The sequence below is a fragment of the Lissotriton vulgaris genome, chromosome 9 (genome assembly GCF_964263255.1).
Source record: "Lissotriton vulgaris chromosome 9, aLisVul1.2, whole genome shotgun sequence".
In the NCBI taxonomy this organism is placed as follows: Eukaryota; Metazoa; Chordata; class Amphibia; order Caudata; family Salamandridae; genus Lissotriton; species Lissotriton vulgaris.
The window spans coordinates 74,248,319-74,263,990 of NC_141697.1; the positions used below are offsets into that span (position 1 = coordinate 74,248,319).

The following is a 15,672-nucleotide window of genomic DNA, read 5'->3' on the forward strand; positions in this document are numbered from 1 at the left end:
AAAATCTAGAGAACAAGTTAGTATGCAGTCATTACATTGAGAAAAATCATGAGATTCCCATCTCACGTTGTTAAGAATGGGAAATTACTTTGTAGAGAATATTTATTCTATGTTTTGCTTTCGCAGGAGAGTTCTCTACCTCAGACACTTCTCTCACTGACTTCCGTGACCAGCGAAGGCAACCAATGCCAGACCCTGGCCTAATGCCACTTCCTGATGCTGACCTGGATTGGTCAAATTTGGTAGATGCTGCCAAAGCCTTTGAAGGTAAGTATTAGTTTTTTGTCAATAGATTTATTTTAAATACTCAAAAATAGTTATTTAAGCAGCATTTGTTCATCTTCCAAGTTGGACTGTTACTGAACTACATTATGTAATAGAATTACTAGTTTATACTAGGCAGTGCATAATAAGGTGTTTTATTCAGAATTGCAGATTCCTAATCTATTCTGCAGAAAATTTAGATAATATATTTTTGCTGCAGAACATTTTCCACATACTTCAAAACATTTTGGATATGTTGATAATATTAATTGACCCTTTTATAGCATTCTGCCATTAGTTTGACATCATAGTGCCTTTTATTATTACTATTTGGTGCAGCTTTGCAAATGGTTCCATTACAGACTAGAGTTTAATTTGGTTTTGTTGAGCTGTAGTCAGGAGTGTGGGTAGATCAGTTTGCATTGCCCAGTGCAGTGCCATAGAGTGGATTGATGCAGTTTAGAGTGCAGTGGTGTAGATTGGCCTAGAGTGCATTGGCCCCCTGCAGTGGTGTGGTATAGCTTAGAGTGCAGTGGTGTAGAGAAGATTTTTCAAAGTAGAGTGCAGTGGTGCAGAGTGCATAGAAAGCAGCGCAGTGGTGCATAGGAAAGTAGAGTTGTGTAGAGTTCAGTGGTAAAATGTGCAGTGTAATATATTGATTTGTTCTGATCATATTAAAGTATTTGTTTCTAGCATACTTCAGAATTTACACAATGTGCTGAATTTGTTCTTTAATAATTCTGCTATATTTTAAAATACTTAAAGAGATCATTTAAATATTGTTGTGTGCTAAAAAAAAAACTCTCCTACCCCCAGTATCATGCAAGATTGTCACATAAATCTGCTCACCTTAAAGTCGGGGAAAGAAAAGTAAACACCAAGCTCCTTCAGACTACAGAGCTTGACATTTGACCTCTATCTTTGAATGCACAGCAAATGTGACAAGATAAGAACAAGATGTACAGGCATGTTCACAGAAAAGAGCACTTGTAGAAGAATGCAAGGAGGGGTAGTGTAAAAGAACTTTGCTCCTTGGGAAGGATGAACTCTGTCTGGAACAGCTTAAAACAGATAAAGCCCAAAAATAACCAGAAAGTGTAAGTTACAAACCACGAAGCCAATGGTAAGCAATGAGCAGAAGGCATTCCCAAGGAAGCCTTCTGAATGTACTCAAGATGTCTTTAGCAAATCGGACAACTGTGCGGTCTGATAGTCTTCAACCTAAAAAGTGTAAGTATTAAGTTAGTCGTTGGGCAGTGCATTAAGGTATCAGTCGTATAGTGCCCACCAGATACTCACCATCATTAAAGCAGTCTGTGGAAGGATTTCTGCAGTTCTTATATGGGATGCTGTAGTTTGGTTTCTCAAGGGATCCATACCATAGAGTATGGGTAGTAACAAACATTTCCTCCGGGGCCGAAATGCACAGTCTAGGTTATCACTGGGGGCCACACTGATGATGTTGGATGGGACAATTCGGGCGGGGCTTAGTTAGGTGGGCATGGTTGGGAGTTTGGTGGACGTATTGTACTACCTGAAGTGAAACCAAGTATCAGAGGCTGGGCTTGCTTAGGGCAGAGTGCCGTGACTACCTTGGCGAGACAACTGGCAGCTATGTACTGACGTGCCCTGCCTACTGAAAACGAGGCAGAAATGCAATGAATTCCCATTATCACATTTATGTGGATTTTTAAAACAGCCAAAATCAATATTTACCTCTTATCTGCCCATCATAGTTTGTGTAAATCTGCATGCGAGGTACTCATTTTCTGGACATGCTACTTAGATGCTTTGTTTTACTGAATATGGCAGCCGAGGTACGAACAACAGGCAGAATAATGACCGGTGACTGTGTCTGCTGCCGTTCTCCACACCGGGGCTGCATGGAAAGGTCTGGCAGGCTGGGCTGCAAGTGGCCTGCGGGCCATACTTTGTGTCCTAATCCTCCATGGCCTAGGTACTCAGATATATTGTGAAAAGTATTAGGGTTTGAGGCTCTCTGCCAGCTGCAGCTGTTCATATTGAGCTTGCTTTAGTGTCTTATTAGAACAAAGTGTTGTCCCTCTATGTAAATTGATGATTTAACTTTCCTAGAGGGGCGCCTAATGTACATCAAGGAATCTTTTATAGGAAGTACAAATATTGAGTTCAGAAACGTGCCTGTTGTGTTGAGGATAACTGATAATATTACTTTGCCTGATATGTTACGGTTAACTGCTAGCATTATCTCGCCTGGTTTGTCGAGGTTAATGTTAGTATTAACCTTGCTGGTGTGTTGAGGTTAAATGCTAGCTTTACCTTGACTGGTGCGTTGAGGTTAAATGCTAGCTTTACCTTGACTGGTGCGTTGAGGTTAAATGCTAGCTTTACCTTGACTGGTGCGTTGAGGTTAAATGCTAGCTTTACCTTGACTGGTGCGTTGAGGTTAAATGCTAGCTTTACCTTGACTGGTGCGTTGAGGTTAAATGCTAGCTTTACCTTGACTGGTGCGTTGAGGTTAAATGCTAGCTTTACCTTGACTGGTGCGTTGAGGTTAAATGCTAGCTTTACCTTGACGGGTGCGTTGAGGTTAAATGCTAGCTTTACCTTGACTAGTGTGTTCAGGTTAAATGCTAGCATTACCTTGCTTGGTGTATTGAGGTTAGCTGCTAACATTACCTGGCCTGGTGTGTGAAGGTTAACTAATTGCAGTACCTTGCTTGGTGTGTTAAGAATAACTGTAAAAGCCACTCTGTGACCATTCAAGGATGATGGATGTATCACTGGTAATTGTAAACTCCTTCAATATGCATCACTGGGTTTCGTATAACTGCTGGCAAACCTACACAACTGGACATGGCTACTGAGCCAGCTGTTACTGTTTATACAATGTAAATTTGGCCACATGGGAACTCTCTGCACAGTGAGGGAATGGAATTCCGGCCAGACCAAAAATCCTAACTGCAAGTTATGCCACAGACAAATCAATGTCATTGTTGATTATCTGCCTCTTGAAACTTGAAATGATCACAATGACATTTCAGGAGCACTGATTTGTTGCAAAGTTTTTACATACATATACATATATATATATATATATATATATATATATATATATATATATATATATATATATATATATATATATATTAGACGTGTTGCATGAATTTCAATTTATTTTAAAAGGTTTTTTTGTTCAATTTAATGTATTTTACAAATAAAAATAATGAATTATTTATATAGTTGGTTGGAAAACTATGAATACATTTTTAAAATGGGAAAGCATAAAAGGTGTTGATGTCCAAATCCTTGTCTGGCACGCTTGGTGTTGTCTTAACACTGCTGTAGTATCAGAATGCATGAATGTGAATTGACTGATACCCACATTGCCTGGGGTGGTTCAGGTGCACCATTATCTTTGAACACAAGAAGTGTTCTCTGATCGCGTGCATCACCATTTCTTCAACCACTTTCAGACACAGTGCTTTTACCACATGATACAGTTCACTTTCAAGAGAATCTCTTTGTAGTTCGGCTTACCTAGCCACAGCTTACCCTACTACCTTTCTCACCTCAGCTGCTGTGAGGGTGGTCACAGAGGTCAGAAAATAAATACAGTGACACCAGGAAGCCACAGTAGTTCACAGGCCATCCTACAACAGGTTCTGTAGCGATCCGTGAGTCCCACCGGCATTTATATACCGCCGCCACCAAGGGTTAAAGGGAAACAACCTAAAGCAGGGGGGAGAAATGCCTGAATCGAAGTGACTAAGACAGCGCACACAATCACAAGATACGATAAAGATATAAGGGGTAAGACTAGTTGTTTTTCCACCATCACAAGAAAAAAGAGGTTGCCACTTGCCCCAAGATCACCTGGAGTTTCTGCATTTCTGTAGCAGGCTGTAGAAGGGCAGGTCAGTAGACAGTAGGGGGTGAGCCTTACACAGAGGTGATGTTTGTTTCTGATAGATGTAAGCTTGATACCTAATGGACACCTGTACATCCTAAAGATTGCCTCATTTAGCACAGAGATACCCAAGAAAGAAGGAAAGCAAAATTACACTGCCAAAGTGATTGGGGAATTTGCAACCTCAAAGAATGAAGGCTGCATTAGAAGCTGCAAAATCTGCCCTTCAGCTCAAGATATTATACCAAACGACCACAATTACTTTCTTACTAATTGCCTCAGCAAGAGACGCAGCAGCAGTACTCGTGATCTTCTGTAACTGAGATGGAATCACATTCCATGGCTCTTAGTTTAGTATCTAGACAGCACCTCTGAGCAGCTACTCCTTGAGGGTGGGTGAGCTATACAGTCTAATGGCAAGTCTACAAATGTTTTGGCAATGCACATTTTCGTCAGCTTGACATTAGTCTTGGCTCTATTGCTCCATTGCTAAGAACGTTTGGGGGAAATGTCAAAAACAGTATTAAGGGAGGTACGCCCCGTGATTCTCTTATGCCTTCTGGAAACACTGTTCCTTTGCAATGCCCTAGAAACCTTAACTTTAGCGCCTGGTTGGCAAATGTGTTTTTATCAACTCAACCAGAATCTGACGAAAACCTGATGTGATATGGAGTAGTTCTGGGATGTGTTGACAGTGAGAAACAGCCCTCAACTGTGGTTACTAGCATTACTGTCCCTGTGTTCTAAATGTCCAAGCATATTAATGGAAGAGCTGGGTATGTGCTGCCCCTGCAGTTAGTTTTTTATAAGCTGAAATATTTGGTCTCAATATTGCAAATAGGAAAATCCTCAAATTGATCACTTGTTTTAGAGACAGTACTCTACAATTTAGGGTCATACACAAACTATCCTATCTAATGGGAAAGCACAAGTTTTCATTAATTGTACATTTTATGACTATGTTGATTAACTTTCTACGCTGTGGTCTTGTCACTCTTGTTGATTCTTTAGGAAAGTTGTATGGGGATGTGAAGCATTACAAGTAGATAGCAAGGGAATGGATTTGTATTTGTGTGGTAGCTAAGAACTGATTAATAATATTGGTGTAGGGTAGAAGGTCTGGTGCAAGAACTCTGTCAAGCCAGACCTAATAAAACCAAGTAGGTAATGACTGCCCCTTTCATCTGTGCCACTTTAAGAGCATTACAGTGTCGTGTGTTACCCTGAAAGTTCATTAATTCTCTGGCGACAGCTGTTCGGTTAAGCCACACCATAACAATCGCATTTTGTGTAATTGTAGGTATTCTTAAGAGAGTTTTGAACAGTTAATGTGAAACTTAAATGCATTTCTGTCATTGTTCAGTTTTTTATTTAACAATGAATCACTTTTGTGTCTTTCCTTCAGTCCAACGTGCCACATTCTTTTCTGCTTCTGGTGAAAAACAAAGACCAGGGAGTGCACCTTCTGGGAGCGATCAGTCAGAAGGACAACATGCCTCTCAAGCCAGGCCTTATTTAAGGTATGGACTGAAGTTTTAATGGCGTAACCTGCTATTCTGCAACAAAGTTGTCTTTACTTCCCTCTGCTTAAACAAATGCCACATTTAGCTGCTGCTAATCCTTGGTGACATATTTTCTTTGTCCTGCAAAGAAGCACTTAGAAGGTAAGCTTTGGCTAGCAGGAATAATTGGAATAATGAAACAGCACACTCAGCTGTGGGGGAGACAAGTCCGTTTTGGTTAGTCAGCTGAATGTTTTGTGATTTCTGTTTGGCTTACGTGATGGGTAAGTGGAAGACAAATCCTATTGACAGCCTGTCACTCAGTGGCTATAGCAAGAGCTATGGTGTACCTGCCAAGGTTACAAAGAGTTTATGCGAAAAAGTTTAGAATTGTATCTTTTGGTATGAATATTTATTGACAAAAAAACTAGAAGGCTATAGTGGTATGCTAGTAGATAAGTGCGAAAACGAATAGTCTAAATTTGTGGAAGGGGGTTTGCCAATGGACTTATTGAGTATTGAATACTTTAGTATCTGGCAGATGTGGATGTGATGACTTCCAAGCTCATAATTGAATTGAATAATATTCCAAAGTGTGTTGCTAAAGATGTATGAGTTGGGGGGTGTCTTTGGGAAATATAACCGGATTAGTTGATACATAGGTTTCGATTGGGCAGCAAAGTGAAAACTATTTTGGTCACGGAAAAATTAAGTATATGTGAGCAGATTGCCATCTTCTGGTGAGTAGATATGATGCAGTCTGCGTATTTAGTATTGCCAACTAAGGTGAATGTTCGAATGAAAAAAGGTATATCGAAAACAAAGTGAGAGATGCTCTTGGTGTATGTAATGTACATAGACAACAAAAGCAGGTCCAGGTCAGAACTTTGAGGAAAAAATTCTAGTGGCAATCATAGATGTCCCATCATAGCACGAAAGAGCTGGGGCATGCTCTAAACATGAAAATACTATGTAATATCACAAATGTACATGCAAGCACACCCAAAAGGCAAATCCATTGGTTCCACAAACATCTCTCTGCTCCACCTAACTACAAGATGTGGCAAAAAGTAACCTGATCAGCCCCTTCCATGGAGATGTACATAGGATAGGATGCTAGGTCCTAGGATGCTTGTTTCCAGTCTAGGGAGGACCTGGCTTGGTAGTTCAGGCTGGACGGTTCCCATTGGGCGCAGGGTCAAGACTGATTTGCATATGGCTCCGTTCAAACTGGAATGGCATGGTGAGCAAAAAACTATGGATTTAGGCCCCGATCTCTGTACTGGGGTGAATGTATGACATTGTTCTGCATTCTGTCCATCAATAGTTATTTTTGCAGATGTACATAGGTTAACCCTCCTACCAAAAGGACCAATAATGACACCAAACAGTTACGCACAACACAACCAATGGAAGATGGTCTCAAGCACAAACTGAAAAACTATGATGCAAGTATGTCTGACTGGGAAGTCTCTCATAAAGCCTATAATTTTAATCATGGCTTTCCTAAAACATAATTAGAAATTGAGAACCAATTTGATCAGTGTAAAGATGAGTAACCAAGATTTTAGGACAAGAAGTTTAGTGACAAGTAAACTATAAAAATTGAGGAAAGGCAAACACTGGGAGCACACTTGTTGGTACCAGAGATACTGAAATGAAATGAAATGAAAACCATTTTTATTAAGCGCTAACAGCTGCCCTGAGGCGTCCAGGCGCTAAGACTACAACCAATGCCTTCAGAAAAAAGAGCAGGGAAGACCCCACTAATTAAAAAGGAAAGTTTTGAGCTGTTTGCGGAAGCTCAACAGGTTAGAGTCAGCTCTAAGATGGAGGGGTAGAGCGTTCCATAGTTTGGGGGCTTTATAAGCAAAGGATCGACCTCTAGCCCTTGCTCTATGAATACTCGGAACTTGGGCTAAGAAAGCATGTGAGGAGCGGAGGGCTTTGGTGGGTTGGTATGGTGATACCAAAGAGTGGCCGATTTCTGGGCCGGATTTCCTGTAAGCTTGATGTGCGATGCACATAGACTTAGACTTGACTCTCTCTCTAATGGGGAGCCAGTGCAACGCTCTTAAGCCAGATTTTATTGAGGTTCTGTGTAAGCATGGGCGAATTTTGCGAATCTCGCGTTCGCGAATTTTGCGGATTTGCGAACTCGCAATCCGCAAAATCCGCGAATTTGCAGATTTTTTTTGTGTGTTCGCGCGGGTTTCTGCCAGTTCGCGAGGGTTTTGTACAATTTCGCAAAACGCGAACTTACCTGTCGGGTCGCAAGTTTCGCGAACATGTTGTTTCTACGTGTCCAGCCTGTTTGGGACACTCTTCTTCATCACTGCCACTCTCTGTCACCACTGCCACTCTCTGACTACTCATGCCACCCTCTGGCCCACCCATGCCACCCTCTGTTTCATCACAGCACCCTCTGGTTGTCCAGTCAGTGTACATTATTGTGGCAAAGCAAGCACACCTTCCCTGCCTCAAGTGACCTGAATTAATTTGGGGCTGATTAATGTGTCACAGAATATTTTTTTAGCTGGCACCTGCTTCCTTAGTGCTTCCTGATTAGTGATCTTTTGCACTTGCTAAGTGCTTTCATTGTTGCAAAATTAGTTACAACACCTGCCCTGCCCCAACTGACAATAATGAATTAGGGGCTGATTAATGGATTTGAACTTCCAGCCTGGCTCCTGCTTGTCTCCCTTAGCTGTAATTCAGGACCTTTGTGGCATATGTGTAACTATTCTGAGGTTCAGAGCAGGGTCACATAATAGTTGCAACTGGCAACTGAACTCTGGAGGGGCCCCTCAGGAAGCACTACAGGAAATGGCTACTAATGATGAGCCTGAACTTTTGAACCTGGTAAGTAGTTTCAGTTTTGCTAAGATCGTATTTCTGCAATTTTGCGCTTATTCGCGGGGCGCGAAGTTGTACTGGGAAGCCGCGAACTCACGCGAACAGTGCGAGCAAGCCATAAAATCCGCTGCTCGCGGATTTTGCGGGAGATTCGCGAATCTCGCGGATTGCGAATTTACCGAAAATCCGCAAAATCCGCGAGCGAAACGGATTTTCCGCCCATGCTTAGTTCTGTGGGGAATTCCAAGCAATGTGCGAGCTGCACAGTTTTGGGTGCGCTGCAGTTTTTGTAAAGTGTACTCCAGCGCCCCCAGGTACAGAGCATTGTTGAAATCAAGGCGAGATTGAATTAAGCCCTGTATAACTATCTGCCTGGCCTCAAAGGGAAGAAGCGGAAGGATTCTTTTAACCATCATCAAGAGGCCAAAACAGGTTGCTTAGACTTTAGTTGCCTGCATGTCGAAGGTCAATGATTTGTCCATCCACACCCCCAGGCTTTTGATATTGTCTCTGGGGGTGGGGGCTGTGCCCATGCTCAGAGGCCATAACAGCTCTAAGGTAGAAGGGGTTGGGGGGCATAGGAGCATAATCTCTATTTTATCATCATTGAGCTTCAGACAGGACTTTGTCATCCAGCTCTTGACCTGTTCCAGGCATGTTGTTAAGTTGGACTGTGGTAGTGGGCTGCTCTTTTGTACAAGGGAGACCACTAGCTAGGTATCGTCCGCATAGGTAATGATGTTAATACCATGCGGACGTACAATCCCAGCCAGCGGTCTCATATATGCTTTAAAGAGCGTAGGGCTCAGTGAAGAGCCCTGCGGCACCCCACATCCCAGTGGCTTGCTAGAAGAGACCGATGTACCTTCAGAGACCTGGAAGGTTCGATCACTTAAAAAAGACCTGAACCAAACCAGGGCTTCTCCCGATATTCCCAAGTCGATGAGACGGTCGAAGAGTATTTTATGATTTACCGTATCAAAGGCGGCGCTCAGATCAAGGAGGATCACTGCCACTGACCCTCCCTGATCCAGGATCCGCCTTGTCTCTTCTGTCACAGCCAACAAGGCAGTCTCCGTGCCGTGTTTGGGGCGGAAGCCTGTCTGGGTAACGTTGAGCAGATGGTTGTGCTCGAAGAACTGAGTTACAATGATATTAATATGTTTCTCTAAGATCTTGGTTATCCAGGGGTGAAGTGATATCGGACGATAGTTATTAAAATTCGTCGGATCAAGAGTGGGTTTTTTCAACAATGCTCGAACCATGGCATGCTTCCAGGCCTGTGGCACTATCCCACTTACTATGGAAGAGTTGAACAACTTCATAAGTGTGGGAAGGATGACTTTGTTGGCTAGGATCAGCATGCCAGGGGGAGCAGGGTCACATGGAGAACCCGATTTTACTTGGTTTATTAAGGGCTCAAGAGTGTCAAGGTGCAGCATGGGAAAATGGCCCAGATAGTTTTTTGAGGGGAGGCCTCTAGCTCTATGGGTAAATCCGATTTTTTAGTGGCCAATTCTACGTCTGGATCTGAAAAGGAGAGATAAATTGTGTTTACTTTCAAAAAGAAAGAATTAGCCAGTTCATCACATCGAGAGGATGAATTGTCATTACCTGTCGACGGAGATGGCAGCCTAGTCAGTGTTTTCACTATCTGATAGATCTCTTTAGGCTTAGACTTGGCCGATCTAATTTTTTCAGTGTAGTATGTAGACTGTGTAAATATTATTTCGTTCTTATAGGTCCTAATGGCTTCCCTGTAGATCGCTTTGTCGTGGAATCGTAGGGCATGCGCCACTTCCCTTCTAATCTTTTGCAAAGACTTTTTTTTCCCTGAGCTCTTCTGAATACCAGGGCGCTGTTTTTTGCTTCCTTTTTGTGCCAGAGGCACGAAAAGGAAGTGCGGAGCCAACGAGCTCGTGATCCAGTTGGTAAATAACCTATTATTAGTACAAGGGTCACAAGAAAGTGAGGGAGTAGTGGCAGTGAGAATCCTAGTCCATTTATCTGTATTGAGCTTGGACCAATTTCGAGTTGTTCGTGGAAGTGGGGTAAAGGATGGAGGTTTAGGAGTGGTCCAGATTAAAGGGATCAAAAAGTGATCAGTCCAAGGAAGATGGCTGATACTGCCCACTTTTAGAAGTTCGCTGTTACTAAATACTGGGTCCAAAAGATGACCTTTAATATGCGTTGAATTCTAATTCTAATTTCTAATTTGAACCCAGGACAAGTTGCTCTAATTGAATACCGGCTAAGCTGGCTATCATTCCTGTGGCGATAGTGTCTAAAATATTGTCAAAATGGATGTTAAGTTCTCCGAGTAGTGTAAAATTTGAGGGAGATGTAACCAATTCTGCCACAACAGACGGAAGATCTATTTGAAATTGTTTTAAACGACCAGGGGGGACGGTAGATGAGAATGCCAGAGAAACTGTTATTAGGTGAAAATTCAATAACAAAGGGGAGACTTTCACAGTCAGCGATGGACTCCGTCAGGCAGCGACATATATAAACGTCCTTATAAATGATCGCAAGCCATCTGCCTTTGCCCTGCGGACGATCTAATCAGGCTATCTGATAGCCAGGAATAAGGGCTTGCACTAGGTCATACTGGGAGTCTGGGTCAGCCAAGTCTCAGTTAAGAAAACTACTTACGGGGTGTGTTCCTCCAACAACAAAGATATCTCTAGGATATGTTTTGCAAGAGATCTGCAATTAAGAAGAAACATATAATAATCCTTTAAAACCGGGTGGGTTGATGGGTTGATTAACTCAGACTTACAGTGAGGGCAGAAATGAGGGGTCTCCAAAGGGTGAAAGTGGTGATGGCAGCATGCTAGTGTAGAGGGACGCAGTTGGTGCAGGGAGTCCTTATTATATATTAGCCTCTGTCGCTGAAAACGAGCAGAGGGGTGGCCCCTGGTCCCGGTCGGGCGCAGACGGGCTTGCCTTTGGCGCGTTGCCGGTGCGCCCGCCCACTGCGCGGACGTGGAGACATGTAGAATTTATATGGTGCAGAGGAGGGTGGGAGGCGTCCTGCAACTAGGCTGCAAACCCCTTAGCCCTCTCAAGATGGCGGCTATGAACGGCTGTAAGCCCCTGTCTCTGTCCATCAGCGCCAGCCCCTACTCGGCTGCGCAGGGGATCGGGGTTGGAGGTTTGGCGAGCTCCACAATCTATCATTAAAATCCCCCACAAGTAAGTAAAGATGCTTGTAGAGAGATACGGCGCAAATAATAAAGATTTAATTTCACAGCTAGTTAAAACAGATAGAGCAAAGCAGGGAGAGCCCCCGGCTTCCGCCTCAGGGGTGAAACAAGCACAATAGTATTGTGCATTAGAAACAATGTGAAACCACCAATTAGGATTAGGCAGAACTCACCATGAATGAAACAGAACAGACTGCTATATTCAGTATTCATCCCAGTGCTTCTGGTTCAGCCACACAACCCCCAAAATCAGAACACCCCAATAACCGACACATCTTTACAGCTACTCTACTGTAGAGTCGTAGATCTGCCAAGTTTAAAAAAGGACAGACATCGCCATCTTATCAAATACTGGCTGGATGGACCGAGCCCCAGCTGCTGTGTGCAGAGATGAGCCCCCCAGTTGGGAGAAAAGTATTAGAAATTCAATTTGTTTCAACAAAGAAGTGCTAGAGTTACTGATCCTCCATGATGAAAAGGACTTCATTCCTCACGTGAGGGTACCAGATTGGATGATGATTGCTTGAAAGGCCAAGGTGTCTTTCGGATTGTGAGGAAAAAAGTTCTTCAGAGCATGTTTGCTAGTTTTTCAGGAGAAGAGAAATCCTGATTATGACATGCTCCATACCTTGCATCATGACAAGTGTAATGTATGCATGCATCTTTGACTAAAAACACAATGATATTTATTTAGAAAGTATTTGGGAAGTGAGTGCAAGGGGAGAAAACCAGATAAATTGATGCCAGAAACCTGATCACGTGAAAAGAAATGTATTCCCTCCGTAATTTCAAGTCTATGACCTTTCAGCAGGTGGATGCCAACTTTGAACATGATTCACAAAGATAAACTTAAACTTTTTTAAAAAAATATTTTTTATTTTCATCTTAACAAAACAGGTAGGACAGCTTCATTAAAGTTATTTCCATCATGATACATCATACATATATAGATCACCGGTAATACAATATATCACATCATGACTACATTTAGTCGAGGGTTCCACAGGCAATCAGTCTAAGTCCTCTTCCTCCGCAGTGGCTCGTGGAGGATCACAAATACAACCTCTGACCCTGTTCCAAGCCCCCCATATTCCCTCCCATTTATTTGGGCAGCCAAGATGGATGAAAACAGCCCTCTCCGCTACCATCGCCTCATCCATATCTTTACACCATTTATTGAGGGTCGGAGAGACTGTTGATCCCCACAACAAAGCAATGTTGCGCTTCGCTATCATCATGCCCAATGTTACCCAGTTCAACTGACGATGGTTCAGATCGTTAGGCTCCCATACGTTGAGTAAACAACGGCGAGGCTCCGGCAGCAGAGAGATACTGATCGTTTGTGACATAGTCCGCATTACTTCTGTCCAGTACGCTGTCATGTGCCTACAGTCCCAAATGGTGTGGAAGAATGCTCCCTCCTCCCCACAGCCACGAAGGCAGTACTTGTCCGTGGCTCTACCTATTTTATACAAAGTCGTCCTGGTGTAGTAAGTGCGGTGTCGTATCTTTAATTGGACCAGTTTCAACCTGGAGGGGATGGGTGTTTCACGGGGTGAGGCAAGGGCCTCCTGCCATTCGGAGTCATCGAAGGGGCCCACCTCTTAAGTCCAGGTCATTTTCAACTTTGACATCACGTCCGGGAGATTATTTGAGTTTCTTGTAAGTAAAGGAAGTGGCCTTATCTGGCATGTGGTCCGTTAGAAGTCTGTCCTCTAGCGGGGACAACTCCTGTAGGACAGTGCCCCGCGGTATAACCGAATGCAGCACATGTGTGATCTGCAGATACCTAAATCTCTCCGTCTGGGACATGGCATTTTGTGCTTGCAGGTCACCCGTCCTCCATAAGTCCCCTATCACCGAAATACCAATGGAGTCCCAAGCCTGGAACCCCTCACTGTTTCGAAGGAATCTTAGTTGCCAGGAGTCCCACAGTGGTGTCATTTGTGTGATAACGTCCTTGCACTTAAGGCGTCTATTGGCCTTGTACCATAACTGTACCGTGTGGTGGGTCGGACCCACTAGGTCCAACTGAGGGCGGCGGGAATAAAGATTACGGAGTAGACCCCTACCTTCAAGAGAGTGCCTATCAGCAAAGTACGCTTGCTCAGTCTGCGGGGTATGTAACCAGAAATTGATCTGTTTAAGGTGAGCCACCCAGTAGTAGAGTTCGATGTTCGGGAGCGCTATCCCCCCATCATACCAACCTCTGGTCAGTTTATCCTGGGCGATTCGGGGCTGCAGCGCCCCCCAAAGTAGATGAGACACCGCCGCAGCGATCGCCTTGAAGTAGGCCGGTGGGACCAGAAACGGGGAATTTTCAAGCACGTATAAAAAGCGCGGCAGCGCCATCATTTTGTACAGTGCCGCCTTACCCAGGAGCGTAAGGGGAAGGGACTGCCACACCTTAACGTCGCGCCTAAACCTGTCAAGTAATGGTCGAAGGTTCAAATCATAAAATTCGTCGGGATCTGAGGTAATAAAGACGCCTAGATATTTGAGTGGCGCTGTCGCGACACGTAGGGGACAGCTATGAGGAAGCATGGGAGGTGCACCAGAGAGAACATGAAGGACGGACTTAGTCCAGTTGATCTTATAACCGGACACCCTACCAAATTTTTCACAGACGTTCAATAGCTCGAGAATGGATTTCTTGGGGGAGGTGAGGTATAAAAGTATATCATCCGCATAGAGGCTTATGCGTTCCTCCCACCCGGCTGTCCAATGGAGTCCTTTAATGGAAGGCTCCCACCTGATCCATATCGCGAGAGGCTCCAAAAGTAATGCAAAAAGCAGTGGGGACAGGGGGCATCCCTGCCTAGTGCCACGGCCCAGAGGGAAGATGTGACCATTGGCAGCAACATGTGCCAATGGTTTGGAATATAATAAGCGTATCCAGGCACAGAACTTAGGGCCAAAGCCCATATGTTGGAGTACCGCAAACAGGTATGGCCATTCGACTGTGTCGAACGCCATTGTTGCGTCCAATGAGAGGATGACTGCTGGTTCTTCTATAAGTGCCGAGCGTGCCATGACCGCATGAAGCTGGCGGAGATTAAGAGCCGTGCTTCGATGAGGCATGAAACCAGATTAGTCCGGGCTAATCAGGGATGCAAGGTGGGGAGTCACCCTCAAGGCAAGTAGTTTAGCTATTATTTTGGGCTCAGCATTAATGAGGGATATCGGACGATAGGAAGCGCAGTCCGGAACCGGTTTACCCGGCTTATGGATTGCAACTATCGTTGCTAGCCGCTGATCCCTCGGTAGCTCCCCACGCTCAAGGCTATCTGATAACATACGGAGAAAGAAGGGGGCCGTCGTTTGCATCGTCCTCTTATGGAGTTCAACTGGAAGCCCATTCGGACCTAGCGCCTTGCCAGATGCAAGTGCGTAGGTAGCAGCCTGCACCTCTTCAATCGTAATATCCTCCTCTAAAAGAAGCGCCGCTTCTGAGGAGAGACTTGGTATCGTAAGATCTTTAATATACTCGTAGGCCTCCGAAACTGTGTAAGGCGCCTGGGGGGCATATATTCTTTCGTAGTGATCCACTAGCATATCAACTGTACCAGCAGGGTCGGAGACCATGGAGCCGGCGGGGGAGATCAACTGGCCAATGACTCTAGACGCCCTTTCTTTCTTGTCTAGCCAGGCCAGCATCTTCCTGGCCTTATCTCCCAGTTCGTATATCCTATGTCGTGTGGATTGGATCGTGGCATGGACCATCTCTCTCTGTAAGGCTAGGACCTCGGCCTGCTTAAGGCGAACCGTACGTGTAGCTCCCGGAGACGGGTGGGTCTCCTGGTACGCAACAGCCGTGGACAATTCCATCTCTAGGGTATCCAAAGTCGCCCTCTGTTCTCTCTTATGCCCTATGATCGAGGCCATCGCCTGCCCGCGCAGGACCATCTTGTAGGCTTCCCAGAGCGTACTCGGAGTCCACCGAACCTTGATT

General features: G+C 44.3%; 1 protein-coding gene across 4 annotated transcripts in view; it reads left to right on the top strand.

The window, feature by feature from the left end:
• The window catches only part of SIPA1L1 (signal induced proliferation associated 1 like 1), an 847,070-nt gene that overhangs the window by 808,252 nt on the left and 23,146 nt on the right, over nucleotides 1-15,672 (top strand). For all 4 annotated transcript variants that reach the window (XM_086937055.1, XM_086937054.1, XM_086937056.1 and 1 more), the window contains 2 exons: nucleotides 127-267; nucleotides 5,559-5,673. In XM_086937055.1, coding sequence (XP_086793181.1) covers nucleotides 127-267; nucleotides 5,559-5,673 — 256 coding nt within the window. The remainder of the gene's footprint in view (nucleotides 1-126; nucleotides 268-5,558; nucleotides 5,674-15,672) is intronic.